General features: G+C 41.3%; 2 protein-coding genes across 3 annotated transcripts in view; both read right to left on the reverse strand.

Moving 5' to 3' along the window:
• Positions 1-230: 230 nt before the first annotated feature.
• Positions 231-6,762, reverse strand: LOC118430329 (neural cell adhesion molecule 2-like). 2 transcript variants are annotated; one of them, XM_035841123.1, is made up of 6 exons: positions 6,386-6,762; positions 5,059-5,189; positions 4,382-4,541; positions 2,280-2,417; positions 1,616-1,756; positions 231-1,087 (listed from the first exon to the last, which is right to left on the reverse strand). In XM_035841123.1, the coding sequence occupies exons 1-6, from the start codon at positions 6,453-6,455 to the stop codon at positions 771-773; spliced, it is 957 nt and encodes a 318-aa protein (XP_035697016.1). In that variant the 5' UTR covers positions 6,456-6,762; the 3' UTR covers positions 231-770. The 2 variants fall into 2 exon arrangements, with proteins under 2 accessions (XP_035697016.1, XP_035697005.1); XM_035841112.1 differs by having other exon boundaries at positions 231-1,090; positions 6,386-6,755.
• Positions 6,763-12,330: 5,568 nt separating this feature from the next.
• LOC118415904 (sortilin-related receptor-like) overlaps positions 12,331-19,765 on the reverse strand; it is a gene marked incomplete in the record, with an annotated part of 33,628 nt that continues 26,193 nt past the window's right edge. The window contains 11 exon segments of the mRNA XM_035820878.1: positions 12,331-13,147; positions 13,531-13,734; positions 14,287-14,485; positions 15,363-15,472; positions 15,664-15,850; positions 16,332-16,426; positions 16,863-17,046; positions 17,427-17,617; positions 18,158-18,242; positions 18,370-18,467; positions 19,083-19,248. Coding sequence (XP_035676771.1) covers positions 13,083-13,147; positions 13,531-13,734; positions 14,287-14,485; positions 15,363-15,472; positions 15,664-15,850; positions 16,332-16,426; positions 16,863-17,046; positions 17,427-17,617; positions 18,158-18,242; positions 18,370-18,467; positions 19,083-19,248 — 1,584 coding nt within the window.

Raw genomic sequence — 19,765 nt, forward strand, 5'->3', positions numbered from 1 at the left:
TCAGGATCAATACAGATGACCAAACTTTGATCCTTGCGTACTTTTATGTTGAAAGAAAGTTTAGCTTTGTACTATGATTACTATTTCGCATGTTATTATTTCAAGTATGAAGTGAAGGGTTACACAGGTCCAGCTCAAGTCTCATTAAGGTCACAGCGAAATCGACCAGGGCCTTGATAGAACCTTACTGTGTACAAAGAGGTGAAAACATCAAAGCTTGCAACTAGTAGTGTAAATGATGCGTTAAATTCACTTTGATTTATTCGTGTGTTTGAATGTAGGTTGTATCCACATGTTTATTTGCACGTATAGCTGTGGAGACCTTACGAAAGTCGCCGTAATTTTATTGGGTCAATAAAGATGTTTACTGGGTGTCTGGAAGTTTGGCTATAATCAAGGAGTTTAGATAAAGTAATTCATAGTGCACTCACATATGTTATTATATACTATATACTGTATACTAAGAGAAATAAACAAGAGCAACGTAGCTCATTCCTACAGATCTAAAAGTACTAACGTGGTTAGAAAGTCATGGGAAGGTCCTGAATGTTAGTACCTGGTTGTACTCCATTCAGAATACATAAAATAGTTGTTTTTTTATCAATTAGCTTTCCCAACCACAATCCCTGTACTGTTTCATAACGTCATCACATATCGACCTTGAATTCTTTCTCATTGGATAAACGGGTACATCATGGGTGACAATGCTATTTCAAGACTTTATGCTTAGAATTATGCATCCATGTTTTTCATTGGTAACGTTACAATGTTTACATCCCCCCGTCCTCTGCCCTGTCGGCTGTGTTGACGCGCCCTCTAGATCTGCCTTCTCTCCGTTTGACGTTGTTCCTGTAGACGATGTACAGCGACACGATAACGGCCATCAGGAGAACCATCCCCGCCAGGCCCCCGCCCACCACCGCGCTGGTGTTGTCTCTAGCGGTGTCTCCTGTGCCTTCTCCGGTCTCGGTGGTGATGTTGGGTGTACCCGCTGTCCTACTGGATGTGACGTTAAGGGTACGAGTTGGTGAGACGCTTGGCAGTTGACTCGCCGATGGGCTGTCCAAGGCTTGTGGAGTGGCGTCATCTTCTGTCGGAATAACATGCAATAAAGTAATCAACTACTTTTATCACCTCTGAGTGCAACCTATTGAGGTATTTCACAAGATTTACATTTGCGACAAATTTCAGGCCAGTCGATGAAAAATATGGGCTCATTATAAATCAATGTCATTACATCAGTTTTCGGTGTGTCTGTGTGTTTGTCTGTCTGTCTGATTGCAGGCACGTTAGCTGACTACTTCTACCACCCTTGAACCCTGCTTCCTGTCACTCCTGCAAATCTGACCTTTCGCCCTTCACTTCCTGTCACTCTGTGGTGAGACGCGGTCTTGTTCCGTTTGACGTCTTCGTGTAACAACACTGTGTAACGTACAGCTAGTGAAACGAATACCGTTTCGGTTACTATATAGCGGAGGTTACTAGTATTGACATCACTCCCTGTAGGACGGACCGTTAGGAGCGCAATTTAGTCAGGCTACCCTTTCCCTTACTCAATTGTGGGAAAAACTTCATCTCACATGTGAGATTCGCTGTACATAATGAATCTTGGTACCCATGACGTTGAAGACGATGTCTTGGAAGTCGCTATCCCCTGTGTCAGGGTTCAGCGCCTCGCACGTGTACGGGCCTGCGTCTGACGTCATCACGTCGGTGATCATCAGTCCGTCGGCGGCCAGGGTGTAACGAGGGGTCGCTGGGGGTCAGGGGAGCGAACGGTCAAACATGATTTTACTTTGGAGCGGTTTAAAACTTAACAAAATCATGCAGAATGACGACGCTGATAATTCAAGAACGTTTCTCTTTAGCTACCGTTTGAGAAGACTTTGCAATAGATACCGATTGGGAAAGAAATACATTTCATTTGTGAATTTCGTCAATATGAGACTGAAAGGCTTTTTGGAACAGTTACCAGTTACCACAATCTCTCAAAGCTTTAACAATCTCAGTAGAAAATACATTTCCACTAAAATGACATAATCCACCAAGAATGTGGAACCACTCATTATCCCCTGTCCGTTAAAAAAAGGAATGTACATCAGATAGAACTGTAGACTAGACATAATTCATGCCTTTTACGTTGTGCTATTTGTGCATTCTCTTGCAATAGAGATGCACAGGTCATGACTGCCCATTACAATTAGCAATCCAACCAATGATAGCATAGCAATTAGCTGTTCGACGAATGGGAAAGTGACAAACATAGACAACTAACTTACCGTCGATATCAATAACGTCGCCCCGGTAATACCAGGTGAATGTGGGTGTGGTCGGACTCGTCACCTGGCAGACGATCTTGTAGTCACTCCCCAGTCCGGTCTGCTGTGGGGACGGTGCGCTCTCTATTCGCAGGGGCACTGAAAACGGCAGATAGCACATCTGAGTCATCCTGTCATGCCAGGCCCATTGTTTGTTTACATCAAGCAGCGGCCCCGATGCACTGATCTGCGGTCCATCTCCCCAACCTTACGAGTTAATGAAGTTGATGCTGTTAGCCAATCAGATACTATGTATCTGTTGTTGGAGGAAAGATACCATCCGATCACGTTGCGTCAGTACTTCTCACTATGCATGGTTGCGTCTTCTTGACCGTAGGCGGCGACATGATTGGCTGGTGACGCAATTGGCAGCACGATTGACTCAGGTCCAGAAGGTCCTGAGTTCGAACCCCGCCGTGTCACCGATCTTGTGCCCTTGGGAAAGGCACTCAACACGACTTTCCCCACATCACTCAAGTGAAAAATTAGTATATAAGCTACAAAGGTCTTCAGCAAGTTGTAGTTGGTAGCCTCAAACGGAAAGAAGAAGAAGAGGACGGGTCGACCGGTCGCAGGCCTGTACGCCAGGGTTGTTGTTTGACATGTACAAGCGGTGGGCCTATACTTAATTATACAAAACTCTAGCTCACAAACTCTACGGTCTACATTTTAGGGTATAGCAGTTCTATTGCACTCGGTTTGAATAATGTTAGATATCGTTTTCTTGTAGCCCGTATATAGTGCAATAGTATACGTTACCACGACACTAAGTGTTTACATCATCTGCGCTACGAGCCCTCTCCAGAGTTAACCTCTGTGTGCCTCCTTTTCAAACTGTTTGTCCAGCTGTTAGCTTTCCTGGGATGTCAACGGTCTGCCGACCAACCTTTGCCAGGTAAACAAGATTAAGAGCGACCTTGGTTCGCTCTTGATTATTTTCTGGGTGTACTTCAAAAGACAATAGGCCTAGCCTGGGTAGGCATCTAAGACTGGTTTGGATACTTTGCCGCCGAACACAGCCGTACAAAGATGACAAACCTGAAATTTACCAATAGCAGACGCCAGGTGCTCATGAATATTGATTAGCCCCACCATTTGGCAGGAACACAATCTCTCCGATGAATTTAGGTTTTCTTCGGTGACCAATGGCAGACTGTCGTTCGTATTAATTTCGAAAGACAAATCTAATGGAGGAAACGTTTTCTCTCCGCTGATTGGTTGGCCCATATGATTCAATCAGCCGGTGCAGGCCGGCCGCCGTCGCAGGTGCGGGGTCACCATAGGTCACCACACGATGCCGAAAGAGACGCGAAATTACCCAATCTCAAATAAATAATTTTGTGAGAAAAATCCTTTAAGCAAATACCAAATGTATATCTATACCAAATGTTTGGAGGGCAGAATAAACAGTTCTGGTCTGAAAATGGCCAAAAGGACTTCAATAAAATCATTTGAAACCCATTTATCGAAAATAAACCGCCTGAAAATATTGGCCCTCTCAATCCTTGTGCCAAATTTAAGGTCGTTCGACTGAGATGAATACCTTTGAAGATTGTGACAGTAGAAGAAGAAAGAGTAACGTGACGAAGGCAATATTTCGCTCATGCCCGTGGTATGGGTAAAACTAACTTGAGACCACAGGATAGAGGAAATATCTTCAAAATGAGCACTTTCCACAGCTTTCCGCAACCTACATGTTATGCAGGAGCCGCTCTTTGCTAGCAAACATAGCCTTGGTTTTGATTTCAGCACAGGATGAAGTCATACCCGTTTGATTTGATTTCGTTTATGTAACGTTAATGTTTTACTAACGTACGGTGGGGTTACATTCTTCGTAGGTCGTCGTACGATTTTGATGCCGTGTAATCCTCAATCAGGCTGTGACAAAACTAACCACCTACAACAAGGATGTGAAACAACCTTTCCGTAACAAGACAGATGAATTTAGTACCACACAAATCTGACTATCCCTAAAATTTAAATGTCTCCTTTTTGCGATCGTACGACGATCGTACGACGAATGTTACCGGGCGCTGAACTAGAAGTTTGACTGATCTCCATACGTTGTAAGATGAGTTGTAGAGTGGCCTCCTCCGTGTCTGTCCGGCAGGTGTACACACCCCCGTCCCCCTCCTCAGCACGGTTCACAAACAGTCGGGAGAACGTCGTCTGTTCAGCCGCGAACACGCGCGCCGCCAGCCCGACCTCCGCGTCCGAGGGGATCTGTAACATCAGAAGTCATGAACAGATCTAGATAATGTCAAAAATTTAGATATTGATCTAGCTACTAGTATATTGCCCCCTGTGTTCTTACTTCAGGTAAAGTTTGTAACGTTTGAGACCCTAGTGTCACACTTAGCCGATTGTTTCCTTTTGAACTGCTCTGGACCACGTTAGTCGTCGGCAAGGTCATCTGTGGTGGAGAGTTGGTCTGCGAGGTTGCCTTCTAGTTCTAGTCCTTAAAAGTCGTCTGCACCAACTGCATTAACTTTTTCACGTCTTTACTCCCGACCAAGATCGGTACTGGGTTCCAATGTAACGTTAGCTCCAGTTCGTTCCGGATCCTCTGATCGCAATATTGGAAGCTTTGAGAATGATGGTCAACTGTCAAAGATTAGTAAGCAACCTCGCTGACCAACTTCCAACCACAGATGATCTTACTGTCAACCATGGTTTGGGTAGGGTCGGGAGGTTATGGCCAACTATTTGTGACAGGGGATTTAGTGGTCTTCAGGTTTACCTGAGTCCCGTCAGGTCCGAACCAGTGCGGACTGTCTGGCGTCTCCGTCTCACAGATGATGAGGATGTTCTCGCCCAGATCTCGCGTGGTTTCCGTGACGCTGGGCGTTAGTACCATCACGGCATGGACCACTGAAAATGATACAAGAAAGTGCTTATTTTTACTGCTGTTAATTCATCTATTTTCGCGGGGGACTTGATTTCGCAGTGGAAGACGTTTTAAGTTCGCGATTGAAACCATTTTGTAGTACAGTAGTAATACAGTGAAGACGCATATCAGTGGTGTCACGAATTTGCAGTGGAGAGAAATTGTTGAAGTTTGTAGACATAGGCATAGTTTCTCAAAGTGCTACGATCGATATTTTCCGCTGTTGTTTCCGGGACACGTGATGTTTGCGTACTACGTCACATGTAGTTACCAGTACTGTTAGTCATCATCAGTAACGGAAACAAACTGAGTAGCCGTGAGTGGGATTTTACTCAAGAGGGACAGACCACACAAAAGCACCCTAAGTCTTTGCAAGCCGTGTAACCATAAGTCTGGGTGGGCATATTTGATCAGCTAATTTTCTAAGAGGCTTTGACAACATCCGGGAGATAACTGGATTATGTATGTTCCGTTACGTTGAGGTCGATAGTGTTGCATGTATTGTGTTGCTCTGTCGTTGACTTTGTGGTCCAAACGTTCAATCTACAACATTACGACATTGGTAGTGTGCATAAGGCCCCCTCTCAAGCGATTAGGTCAAAAGTAAAACAGCTGATTTGATATGCTATGTATTAGAGCAACCCACTTTTGAACCGACCAAACCGACGATAGATCAAGAATAGAGAGCGCGAGGGCAGTCTTGAACTCTAGAGTAGGGCTACATCAGTTATGCCGTGTTCATTGTACCAAACGTTAGAACGACTATCACTAATTTGTGTACAGATCTAACATACATTTGCTACTTGTCGATTAGCTAAAATATAAGCAATACAGATTGACAGGAACGAATAGCAATATTTACCTTGCTTACAACCGGTTACATATATCGTACGGTCGTCGTACGATGACCACACAATCACACCATTCTTGATATTCGAATGTGTCGTACATAATCCATCTTACTTATTGTTTTGTTTGTTGGAGAAACGACTGCCTTAGATCCTTCTCGTATTCTATGGTTCTGTCAAAGCCTGCTTTAGCATTAAACGACGTCAAACGTTAACCCGGCCGTACGACGGTCTACCACGAATATGACTGTGTCTTTACGTTACTAAAATCTAGTACAACGTATGATATTTAGAAAGTGTTCGCTCTTTGATAGGAAAGAAAAACAACTTACCTGGTACCCAAAGAACAGCAACTGCGTAGATTATAGCGACACATTTAAGAGAATCTAAGGAAAACATCATCAAGTCTACGAAAAAATCTCAATGAGGTAATAATTTCAGAACTTCCAAAAGTCGTCTTACTCTGACGACATGGTTTGCAGATGTTTAAAGTCGAGCACACCGACTGTCCGGGACAGTGTTCACTCTAACAAAGGACGTCCGGGCTGGAATCATCACATCATCACCATCGTATCTACTCAGGTTAGGATCCTGTTCCGTCTTCACCTCTCGTTTGAGGCCTCGTTCGTCACGTTTCTCCTCTTTGTTGCAAAAACAAGATGAGAGATTTAATCGATCGCCATCCTTCATGAAAGAGGGAAAGAGAGGAGAGCTCAATCGGCTTTCCGCATCCTGTATGGGCTAGAAGATTGAGGAAATATTTTTGTACAGTCTGATGACTCTTAATCTCTCCTTCGTTTTAGTGACGTCTGGTCTGGTAGCTACGGAAGGACTAAACATATGGTTACCAAGGTGAAGCTCCGGTCATACATTCAGGACCTTCCCTCGACTTCCAGATCACTTCTCAACCAATGGTTGGTACTGGGTTCGCAGTAGACTGGAATCCATCCTATTCTAGCTCCATTTCACTCCTCTGGTTGTATCCAAGAAGAGTATAGCTTTCCTGACTTTTATTTTTCTAAACGTAGTCTACTGGAAAGGATACTTCAGTCTTGTGACGACTAGTAGACAACCTCGCCGACCAACTCCCAACCACAAATGATCTTACTTACCGACTAACTCCCATCCATGGTTTGGAAAAGGTCGGGAGGCTCAGGTCAGTCATGTGTGATAGGGGCAGATACACAACTTAAAGATAGGTGAACGCATAATAAATTGATAAACTTCACTGCAAGGTTTCAACATCAATTTGACTTACTCGTTGTCTATACATGTACTGGTTGTACCGTGTTAAATAAGAGGTCATTTTTCCTAGCGTGCAAAAAGTATTTAAAAACTGTGCCCTACTCTAGTATGAAGGCATCCACTACTTGTGTTGTAAGTTTTTCATCCATGTTTTGCCAGTTGCCACCAGTTCGCAATAACGCAACTTTTTGTGATCGGACCTATATAACGCGCAGTGCACATGCATTCTTTCACCACACTCTAATACACAAACACACAATGTATATTGGCTCATAGATTTATCATTTTAAGACTTTTGTCCGAGAAAAGGGAGATTCATTTGATTTGACATTTAGGTAAGGGATGATTGACGTGTTGGGTCACACGTTTCAAAGAGTCACAATGTGTTCCAATAACAAGTGCAAACAAACTAAAATCGATCGTAAAAGGATTTTACCTAGACAAAACATGAACTGAAGTGACTGCCAACACGTTCGAGCAATACCTATCGCAAGTCAAATGCAACATGAGCGATTCACGATTCCTTCTTAATCATATTGTACAAGAACGATTGTTATTAGTGCGATATGGGTTGTGAGAAAATAGAGTTTGATCAATGTCACCTCAGACGACACTATGTAAAGGCCCCCTCTCACTTGACGTGAGGCACGCTTGCGGCATTGCTGCGTTCGAAAACGCAGATGTACCGCCACGGAACCTAGAGGTGCCGCAAGCAAACCTAGAGGTGCCGCAAGCAAACCTAGAGGTGCCGCAAGCAAGCGCGACGTTTTTTAAAAAGTTTAAAAATAACGCAAGTGGCAAGATGCCGCAACAGTGCCGCAACAGTGCCGCAACGGTGCCGCAACAGTGCCGCCACCATGCCCCAAACAGTATCAAGGATATATTTTGCCTATTTTACACCAAGAATCAAAAGTAAACATCCTTTTATCACCGAAAAACTATTTTAGATGCATTTCTAATAATTTTACAGTGGTTTTCGATCCAGTAAAAACACTGCGAATTCCACAAAACTTACCTTGTATCCGTATTCAGAGTTAACTTAAAAATACATCTTTTGATTTATTTAATTGGAAGTAGGTCAGTATTTTATACTTGAAAACAAAAAATAAGTAACTGGTTTATCGATTAACCTACGGATGTAGAGAAAAAGATTATCGTACAACGTTCAAAAATAATTTATTTATGTTGGATGATAACGAGTTTGCGTTTGCGTTATAACGTTACAAGCTAATCATTGCTGGTAGCCTGCCGCCGATAAAATACAAAATTGCAGTCATTCAAACCGATGGGCCATATTTTTCTCACTTTTTACAAATATGATAGATTTAGACATCAATAGGCTGGCAAGCCATCCGCCGACAATGAAAATACTCCGCGTCATACAAAATAAGTATGAAATATCAAGCATTTTCATTTTAAAAATTTGCAAAATTGGTGAATAAACATATTAACATACATAATTACACATAACGTTACATGGTGCAAAACGTACACATCGATTCAAATCTGGTATATGGTTCGTGTCCGTTCATTTGGGTCATTTCCTTTAAAGTAAAAGTCGTTCAAGGTTATCTATAACATATGTATCATATAATTCATTATCATAAGGGAAATCTTTTCATTATAAATCTCATTTTTGGGCATTCTCATCATTTTACAGTGATTTTTCATAAATTGACAACGCTGCAATTGCCAATAACATGTTCATTTAGTTTAGAAACGCAACAGTGCCGCACGTCAGTGTGACTGCAAGACAAAATCGGTGAAATTAACACAGCAGTGCCGCAGTGAACGAACGCAGCAATGCCGCAAGCGTGCCGCACGTCAAGTGAGAGGGGGCCTTAAGTAGCATCGAATGGCCAGGTGTCTAGGCTAGCAGATGCGAGAATTAGATGGAAGGGGCTCGATTCTCGGTGTTCCTGGCTAGTAGACGTCGTGTAATTGGGAAAGTTCCAACAGGTGTGAAAATTGGAAACAGACTTCGGTTCAATGGGGAGGAAAAGGTGGTGGAAGGAGATGGATGCGTTCTGCTCTCCAATTTCGTGCCCTCAAAACCCACTGTCAATACAGTACGGTCTCAAAAAGGCTTTGGGATCACCTTTACATTCACCTGTACCACCTCTGGTACTATACTAGTGAGTCTCTATCTTTAAAGACTGATTCATAGTTAACGCTAGTTCACCTTTATCTGCAGGGTAACCTATATTCGTTGTTTAAAAAAACAAGGTATTTAGGGATACCGAGTCGACAGATGATAGTTTTAAACTGCAGCATTTTGAAAATTCGAAAATATTCAAGAATCATCCGTCGTCTTGATATCACTAAATACTCTGTTTTTTATAACAACGGATATAGGCAACCCCGCGGATAAAGGTCAACTAGCATTATAAGGCAAGCAAACTAAATGCTATTTCTTCATTCCTATTGGCATTGGAACACAAAGTATCACAAATAACACAACAAACAAGCCCACACAACTTTTCCAGAAGATAAAATTTTAACATCTTTATTCAGAATTTCTCCATTTCACCTCAATTATATATTCCATACTCTTAATTTTCTCTTTTAATCAAGTTGATCTGTACATTTCAAATAATTATACATCTGAAGAATGGATTGGGAACCTCTGAATAATGTAACACATCACTGGTACTGACAGTTTGCTCAAGCCACACTAATTCAAACACTTGGTTCCCAACAAGTAAACAGATCAAACAGAAGTTTGGAGTCAGTGGTACAAGACACTTTCAGGCTGAGTTAACTGTCACTAGAATAATGCTATGTACTTGACACTTAATTCTCAATCCCTTTGTTGCTCTTGCTGTTGCAGTTTAACCAAATCATCAACTTAGTGTGGCCTTAAAAATCAAGCAAACGGCAAAACTGTTACAAAGAGGACAGGTTCAGTTTTCCATTTTGTAAAAAAAAGTTCACAAAAGTATATGAATGGCATGTTCCAATGTTTTGTATCAGCTTTTGAAATATTGCCTGCAAAATGCACTGTCTAAACATACAGCACAAATGGAGAAACATATACCATGTATAGAGTGAAATATATTATTTCCGACTTCTTAATTCATACAAAATTTCTCTTAAAGGTTTGAAAACTTGAACTGAATTCCTTCCAAAAACCCATCCTCTTTGACAGCCCTTTGTTTTGTTGCTACATGCATGTGCAAAAGCTCCTATAGGACTGCTATATATAATTGTAACACAATGTGACATTCTCTTACTATTATCTTGTTAATGAGAAAAAGAAAATACAGAGAAAGTTTCATAAGTGATGGAATGTGTCAACTGCTTGCTGTAAGACTATAAAATGACTTTTTTTGGAAATGCCTGGATACTCTGTGTTAATGTATTAGGCATACATAAACATGGACTTGTAACAGTGTGATCACATTCATATCATCGTTTGCTGTACAATTTGGATGTCAGAGGCTTTTCTAGCAGGCTGTGACAGAAATAACTGTAACAAGACTGCTGAATCTTGTGTGACAATTGGAGAACTGCAACAAGAATTACCTCGATTGTACGATAATTGTACATCGAATGTTACCAGGCCCAAAAGTAAACAGTCAACATGTTGTTTGCGATGTGGCAGAGATTTTTTGTATACCACTGTAAGGTGCAACGTTAACAACATTCCCTTTACCAACTATGAAACACTCCTGGTTAGCTGGGATGTTTGACTAACAAGTTAATGAGTGCAGTAATACAACTATTATAACATTACATGCTTTGATAGAACAATAATAATTTCAAGTTCGAGAAATCAAAGAAGGCAACTGTGATTGTCCCAATCACCATGGATGCTGGCAATTTTACACATTCGGATTATTAGACCTGTACAGATTTCTATATACACGTACACTTACACATCCCACCATCCTTTCAGCAATTGTTGAAGTGATTGGTTCATCACAAGCAGCATCATAGCAGACCCTTGCTTATAAATGACTTAAGAGACAGTAATGGAATGATTGATGAAAAAAATTAGAACGTTATCGTATTAGGTGTGTTATTTCTACAAATGTACCATTCTACCAGCCACTTTCCTACGTGTGCCTTCATGTCTTTCAAAACCTTCAGCACAGCTCAAAACTGCTCAAATAGTGGCTAAAGGTCATGTGCCCATCTATTCTATACCTGTTATAATGATATGCATTTAAACTAAGAATGTCTGGTCCCATAAACACATTAATCTGAATAAAAGATCCTTTCTTATTTTGTAACAATTTCATCTGTGTAATATATAACATACCACAAAAGTATTTTGGAAAAAAGAACAATCAAAAACTAGGAATTAACACTTCTTGGTTGATGCTAATGGTCACTGTAAATACACCTGCAAGGGCTAGATTCTTAACTTCTTGCCTTGTGAAGTCCAGCCTTGAAAATGCAGTCTTTAAAACCATTATCCTCCTTCAAAATTCTCAGTTCTTGCTCAACTTCTGCCCTGACTACCAGAATCAGCTCCATTTGAAAGCATTACATGCCATTATACTATTCATCCACCTTCTTACACTACCCCCAGAATACAGAGTGCCCACTACAGTGTAGTGGTCAGAACCAAATGTCATGAGTTCTAACAGATACAGGGCTTTAGCCAGCTCGAAATCTTTTTCCGTCAGCCAATTACAATTGTCGCGAAAACCGCGAAAATTAATTAGAAGGACTGAACTGAGACCTTGAAAAACGGGTTTTAATGAGATTATCGTATGTGAAAGGGCAGCGACACACATTGTCAACAATCATAACAATAGCAAAACAAACAGTGTGTGGCTTTTACGGCCGTGGACAGCGTCCCCAAGCCGCCTGTAGCTTCCACCAAGGATTTTTGTCCATCAAGGTTGACGGATTGGTTTTAAAATTTTTCCGTCAGACGCAGCACATTTCCGTCAATTGACGGAAAAACGGACGCTGGCTAGAGCCCTGAACAGATACCAAAATGTTTCACATATAACAGCTTCAAAGAATAAATCTTACTATCCACACCCACTGCAGATTTTAAAGAATCATTTTTTAAGACTAAAAATTGTATGACAAAACACTGTACTAGTAAGGATTTGGTGGTGACACCTTGCTGAAGAAAGTTGAGTGAAAGAGGCATAACGCTACACATGAGCAGTTTTTTCTCTACATGTACATACATTTTGTACCATCCCAGTTTGTGGTTGCAAATCTTTCAATGAGTTTAGTACTACATGCCTTTTCTTCACCATAAAACATCTAATTTTCTCAACTTAAAAGCAATGAATTTCTGCTGCTGGGTCATTCAGTCAGTATGAAACAATACCGTTGAAAAGATCAATGTGTCTATTTATTTTGCTAATGTGCCCTCAACTGCATCTCATACAGCTTATTATTACAGCCACACACAAAAAAAAGTTCCAGTGGAATTTCTTCTTTGTCATATAAATCCTGTCTTCTAAAGCTGTACAAATAAGATGCTTCATAGTTTCAACTGCACATGAGAAGTGAGATGCATTGTAGGTAATATGTCAAAGGTGAACACTACTGAGACATAAACAAAACATGTCTGGATACAAGAACTGTTTACAAGTTAAGGGGCCTTCACCTTTGACCTCACACATGTGCTGTTGAAACTATGAACCAGCCTATTGCTCTGCCTAACTTTACGCATATAGGCCAAACATGGAGAATGGGGGAGGGGGGTGATTAGAAGGTGGGATGTCTGTGGATTATCAATTGCACCTTGTAGAGAAAACACTGCGCGACCGACCGCGACCTCGCCAGGAGGTCCTGACGACCGTTCCCTTACTATGCCACGACCAGAGGCTCGTCGTCGGAGAAGCCTCGGATGATGGGGGAGTCTTCATCATCATCTGTGGGGACACATACAAGAAAATGGACATTCAGTTTCAAGTGTGTCACTACAGAGTTCAATGTCACATAAATCTTGAAGGTGTCGGGGATTGTGACAGCATTACAGAATGATTCAATGACATATGGATATAGATGCTTGATGCACATATTTGTAATCATGCAATCATAATATCTACAGACATACATTTGCATGCATGTATCAAAATCTAATCTACATCATTTAACCAAAACATGCACTTCCAATATATTACTACACTTGTCTAACTGTACTACAGATATGTTGCAAATGCTAAAATCTGCTTTCCCCTTCTAGTTCAGTGAATTTCAATCACAGCGAAAGTTAGTTACAGTACTTTCACTTCAGAAGGAGCTAAAGACCTACCATCATCGCCGGTGGTGAAGGTGGCCTCGCCGCGACTGGTGTCGTAGTGGCTGGTGGCGAAGGACATGAAGCTGCGCTGCAGGCGGCGATGGCGAATGATGAACACGGCAAGAGCAACAGCCAGAACCACGATGACCAGTAAGGTGGGGGCAAGGATGGCTGCCAGGCTGGCTTTACCAGGACCCTTCTGTGGCTCGTTGTCACCTATACAAAAAAAGATTACCATTAACAACTTGTGACTTCTGTAAGACCATGCAACACACTATCCAACATCTGTGGTTTGGAGTTGGTATTGGGATTGCCTACTGGTCTGTCAAAGTTGTTTGCATCAGCTAACAATTAATTTTGAAAAATAAAAGTCAAGCGGTGTGTGGAAACTAGCCGACTACAGCCTACCCGTGTCAGGGAACCCAGCAGCAGTATAATCAAATACTGGATACTACTAAGAAAGCCATATTCTGCTTTGATGCAATATGCAGAGCCAACTCGAGCTACAGTCGGATGGATTCTGCTACTCCCAACCCAGTACCAATCATGATTAGGAGTAATCTGAAGTCAAGGGAAGGTCCTGAATGTGTGACTTAAGGCAGCATCTTAAAATAGATCTGCTCTTACAGCTAGTCATTGGACAAGTGGTCTTGTGTTACATAGTGGAATAAATATCACTACCAGAACTTGTAATAGTCAAACGTAAATATCTTGGAAGTGATTTTTTGTACATGTTGAAGTGAGAATCTTGTCTTGAACATGACTTACCGCCCGATGCCAAGGTGTAGCCACTCTCCACAGACGAGTTTGCTCCATAGTGCCCGAAGTACTTGCCCACTCGGACCTTGAAGAGATACTGGGTGCCCCTCAGGAGGTTCTTCACAAGGAGCCTGTGCTCCTTCAATGTGTCCTGCAAAACCTCAAACGTGGTGTTCGGCCCCTCTGGTTTCATCAGTACCTCAAAACCCTGCAGGAAAGTCGGCAAGGTGGTCTTGTGGTTAGGGATGTTGACTTTGAATCTAAAGGTTCTGGGTTTGAATCCCTAGCAGGCCAGCATGTTGTGCCCTTGGAACAACAACTATTTTCTCACTTGACTCATAGGTGAAAATGAGTACCGAACTTTGGTTAGGGATGTCCTCTAGGATGGAATGTACAGCTCAGGTCTAGTACATTAAAACCCGCAACACTTCTCTACAAGACAAAAAAGGAAACTTACATTTTACAAATATTTTTTTGAACTGAAATTTGGCTTGTGGTATTGATGCATGTGAATCATTTGCACGAGCAACTTCAGAACATTTAATCAACTGCTAGTTTGGTATCAAAAACCTATATAAATCCTGCTACCAAATCGAATGTAATGGTATGGACATTTGTGAGAGTACTGTCACTCCTAAATGTTCATAAGTGTATTGCAAATCCCTTACTGTTTGCAGTGGTTTTAATTTCCAAAGTTTTTGCAGTGACCTCTCTTCCACATCCTGACACCACCAATATGAATTTCCCATGAGCGACTACTGTACTACAGAACTGTTTCAAGGAGGAACTTGAATTCTAAAGCACTTCTAAATCCTCCTTTATTCTTCTACTGCGAAATCAAGTCCTCTCAAAACTAACTGATTTTTTTTTTTAATGAGATTAATTATTTTTTATATTGTTCAAAGCAAGGTCACGAGACCACTTCAAGGCAATGAACTAAGAAGTTGGAAACTGTGCACGGAGATAGCGGTGGACATTTGTTTTGAAGGCTGATAAGTTGTAGACAGGAGGGAAACAGGTGTCGTCGAGAGAGTTCCATAATACCATGATACCAAAGGTTGAGTGTGGAGAACTGTATTACTCACCGCATCCAGTACGACATTAGCCACATATGGGTTTCCTGCTTCCCAGATCAGTAGCAGCTGGCTGCTGGACTCAGGCAAAATCTTCAACTCAATGGGAGCTGGGACAAGGTCTGTAGGGTACAAAATACTTGCTTTAGCCTCCAGGAGTGCTAACTGTGTCAAAAAGTACATGCCAATCACAGAGATATTTTTTGGTGCTAAAATGTTGTACAATGCTACTCTAAAACTACAGTGAACATTGAAGTCATGAAACAAATGGAGACTGGGTTTGAGGACTCGTACATTCACCAACATTTCCCACCTGTGGTCACATGATAAGGCTTGGATGGCTTTGCATTCTGGGTAGACACCTTGACATTGAAGAGGTAGTGGTGACCAGGGTAGAGACCTGTGACGTTGTACCTGATGAAATTACCGTCTAGCTGTTTGGTTCGGACTGCGTAAGTCCAGGTCGCATTTTCGTCATCAGTTGCATCAATCTCATATTGCTGTAATCAGAGTAAAACTCAGAGTCAGGACATTTCAACTTTGTAAGGCAAGACCAATTTTATTCACAACTAGAGTTCCACAACCTCAAACCTTCACCAAGTAGACTCACATTTATCTCATTACAATGCAAATGACAGGTCTCCTATTAGCGTAATCTATATTCTCCTCATTTATTATGCAAATCAAGACCAAATTTGCATAACTAACATGTTAATGACAACAGGAGTGACAGGGACAGACAGGAGGTTAGGTCAAAGGTTACCATAATCAAAGGTCATCTAATTTCCTGTCCTCAATTTTTTGCTATGATGCATATCTGTTGCCTTATGGGAACTGATGGACAAAAAGGCATACACAGAATCAGGAAGAACCAACTTCTGAAACTTATATCAAAGCTATATGATAAAATGTAATCTTAAGACCTGAACTGTTATACATGTACTACAAAAGAAATGTAGGACAGCACTGTGAAACACTCACTAAGCCATGCATTTGCCTGGGAGGGGCCCACTGGAGCAACACTGCGGTCTGGTTGTGACTGAGAGCCCTCAGACGCTGGGGCGGCAGGGTGTCGTCTGTGGAACAACATGGGCACAATCAGGAAACAACAACTGCAACAGTCCATAATAGATGCTAATACAACACAAATGTAGATGCTACGCATGGTTCCTCACTGAACTTACTATAGGTGAAAGCTAGAAAGGCAACATTTTTGCAAAATTCAGTTCCTTGCATACAATACTTAAGGCTACCCCCAAAGTAGTGTGTGCGAGTGAAAAAAAGAATTGGGGCACTAAATGGGGGTAGCCTGACGTGATAGCCAACCCAGGTAGACAGCCCAGGTAGCCAGACCTGGTGCAATTTAGCTCAGCCTTTTCCACAAACCTTTTTTGCTAAGAAGAAAAAACACAATATGTTTTCTTCTTTGGGAAAACATAACAAAACTGAAGTGTTATACCTTAAGGTGGTATACAAATTGGTCCTATGCAAAAGAAACCAATAAACACTTACCAAATGATGTTGTTGCTGATGTGTATGCTGGAGGACCAGGCAGGGGCTGGATGATTTTCACCATGAACAGATAGTTGAGGTCCGACTGCAGATTTTGTACTTTGAAGGCCTGTTTGGTAGTGTTGGCCTGTATTCCGCCTCTTTCCAATGCTGTTTCTGTAGTGCCGTAGTAAATTCCAAATGTCTGGAGGGAAGAATTTGATTGGTAAAAAATAATGATACAAACCTTACAGTATGGTGTTATACAGCATTTACCTTCTGGTGTGTTACTAGTTGACAGTAAGTAGTAAATAATTGATTGAATCATTGGCACGCAAGGAAATAAAAATAGGACGGTACAATGTTAAATAGGGAAATTTCGGCAATTTTTTTTTGTGACCCACTCACGTAAGCAGGCCTGCTGTTTGTTCCATGAGTTTACAATGATAATGAGTTTGATACCGTTGGAAAAGAAATCACACACGCTTTCTATTGAAATTCAAACAATGAAAATATGATCATATGACCTTCATATTCCAAATTTTTGTGCCAAGTTTAGTTGTGTAAACAAGTAGACAAACTCACATAGTCTCCCTCCAGATGCCAGCTGAGCTGGACAGAGTTAGTGGTCAGCCCCTGGGCAGTGAGGTGCTCCACAACCGGCAGGGCCGGTCCAAGGGTCCTAACTGTCTTCTCATCACTCTTGGGTCCATCTCCCTCATCGTTAAAGGCAGACACTTGGATGGTGTATCGCGTGGCTGGGGACAGGTATGTCACTGATAGGGGGAGGAGAGACAATGGTAAGTGGAAAGCAGAGGTCCTGTGTTTGAGGACACCTCAAGCACATGAGGAATCCAACCACACTTAAATTGAACAGAGTACGGGTTCTTGCTGGTGTGAGTGGATCAAACTGGATCAAGTCTAGTCTTATGTAGCTTGTACATTAATTTTTGTACCTACTGTACAAACCTGCTGTGTTATGCTTTAAGGAGGAATACCGGTACTGGTTATGCAAAACAAGCAAACAAAAGTTTGAAACAAATTGTACATACATGTACATCTGCAAGGGTGGGGCAAATTAAGTAATGTCATGACAGAGTTGAATTTTGGCACATAGGTAAAAGGTCCAGTAGAATATCTTATTTTGTTGTTCAGATTTGTAGGAGCGACTAAGCTTATAGATAAGTACAAATCTGACAAGTAACAACTGTTGAATAATAATAACAATAGATAAAGACAATAAAAAATTATTATCAAACTTTTATTGATAACATAATTTTGAAAAATCATATAAATGGACCATTGCTGTTCCTAACCTGTAGCACTTGTTGCAGTGTGGTCGTTGACAATCTTCTTCTCCGAGATGGATTCACTTTCAGAGTTGTACCAGATAGTGTAGCCCTAAATATCAATCAAAATATGTCAGAACTATCAACAAATACATTGTATAATGGCAAAAAAAAATAAAGCAGCACTATAATCTTTCCTACCCTGAAATTATGTCCCAGCAAAGATGACTAAACAGTACCTGGATTTGTTCAGCTGGAACATTGGGAGCAGTCCAGCTCACAGTGATGCTCCCACGTGCAGGTGTTACAGTGACACTGGTGGGCTTAGCACCAATAGCTGCAATGTGACAGTGACACGAGAGGTTAAAATTTAAGTCAAAATCAATCAGGACATGTACTTCATAATTAATCAACCGTTCATTAAAGAAATGCTGCAGGATTCATTGGCTATATTTTTTTCAACTATCACAGTACCAGCAAATCTGAATAACAGCTAAATTGTAATCTATACCTAGTAACAATGGCCTAAGGAGTAGAGTGTTCCCATTGCATTTGGGACCATTGTACTTTCTCTGCTTAGCAATGATCACTTATGAGGAAGAGTCCATTGGCTCTTGTACGCCAATGGGGTTTGGGAACGATTTTAACACATCAACTTAGGATCTGTTGATAATATGGTGCTATTTACTGTCATCCAAATTGTTTAAAACACGATTTTCCTTAAAACAGGGAGAAAACTTAAAACTTCACTTGTGGGATTGAAAATAAGACAAAATTAGGTAGAGCACATACTGGCATTATGTTAGAGTAAGTTAGAATTAAACTATGATACAAATCTATATAGGAAGAGCTGGCATATCATAACAAAATGGACAATGTATTAGACTTTAATAGTAGCAAGTTAAAATCCTCCTTGTACTGTACTGTAACATGTGTTAGCAGACAGACTTACTTGCTGGAGATGTAGAGACACCAGTGGAGGCAGACTCCCCCCTCCCCACCCTGGTGTAACCGGTGACCCGGATGTAGTACCTCAGACCCAGCTGGAGGTCCTGGAGGGTCGCGTTCAGGACTCTCACTGTTGTCTGCTCCGTCAAGAAGCCAATGTCTGTACCATACTCCACCTGTAGTGAGGCAGGAAAAATCTACCTAAGGCAAAGCTCACACCAATACTACTGAATATAATACACATTATAAATTCTCTGAACTCTTTTCTACAAAAGCATCTAAGATAGGAAAATCATCAGTTAGCCTTGGAGACAACTTTGTATATTATGGTGCACTTTCAAAAATCCTTGTTATTAAATGGTGTCAAATCATACAAAATCAATGCATGGCTCAAAAGCGCCACCAGACATCCAATAATATCACTGCAGGACAATCGCTTTCACCAGCAGCAAAAATCAACTAAACCACTAGAGGTCCTCACTGACACAGGCAAATCATTTGTCATATTTGTGATTGAGCATTTCATTTCATGCATTGTCTTTGCACTTCATAACATGTTAGAATGACAAGATGAGACACAATGTCATGGAAAAAGTATGACCTGACATTACACTAGGACTCAGATCTGTCATGAGTCACCTGTTGGGACCCAACTCATTGACATCATGAAAAATCAGATACTGTGCA

Source organism: Branchiostoma floridae, chromosome 1 (genome assembly GCF_000003815.2).
Source record: "Branchiostoma floridae strain S238N-H82 chromosome 1, Bfl_VNyyK, whole genome shotgun sequence".
Taxonomy (NCBI): Eukaryota; Metazoa; Chordata; class Leptocardii; order Amphioxiformes; family Branchiostomatidae; genus Branchiostoma; species Branchiostoma floridae.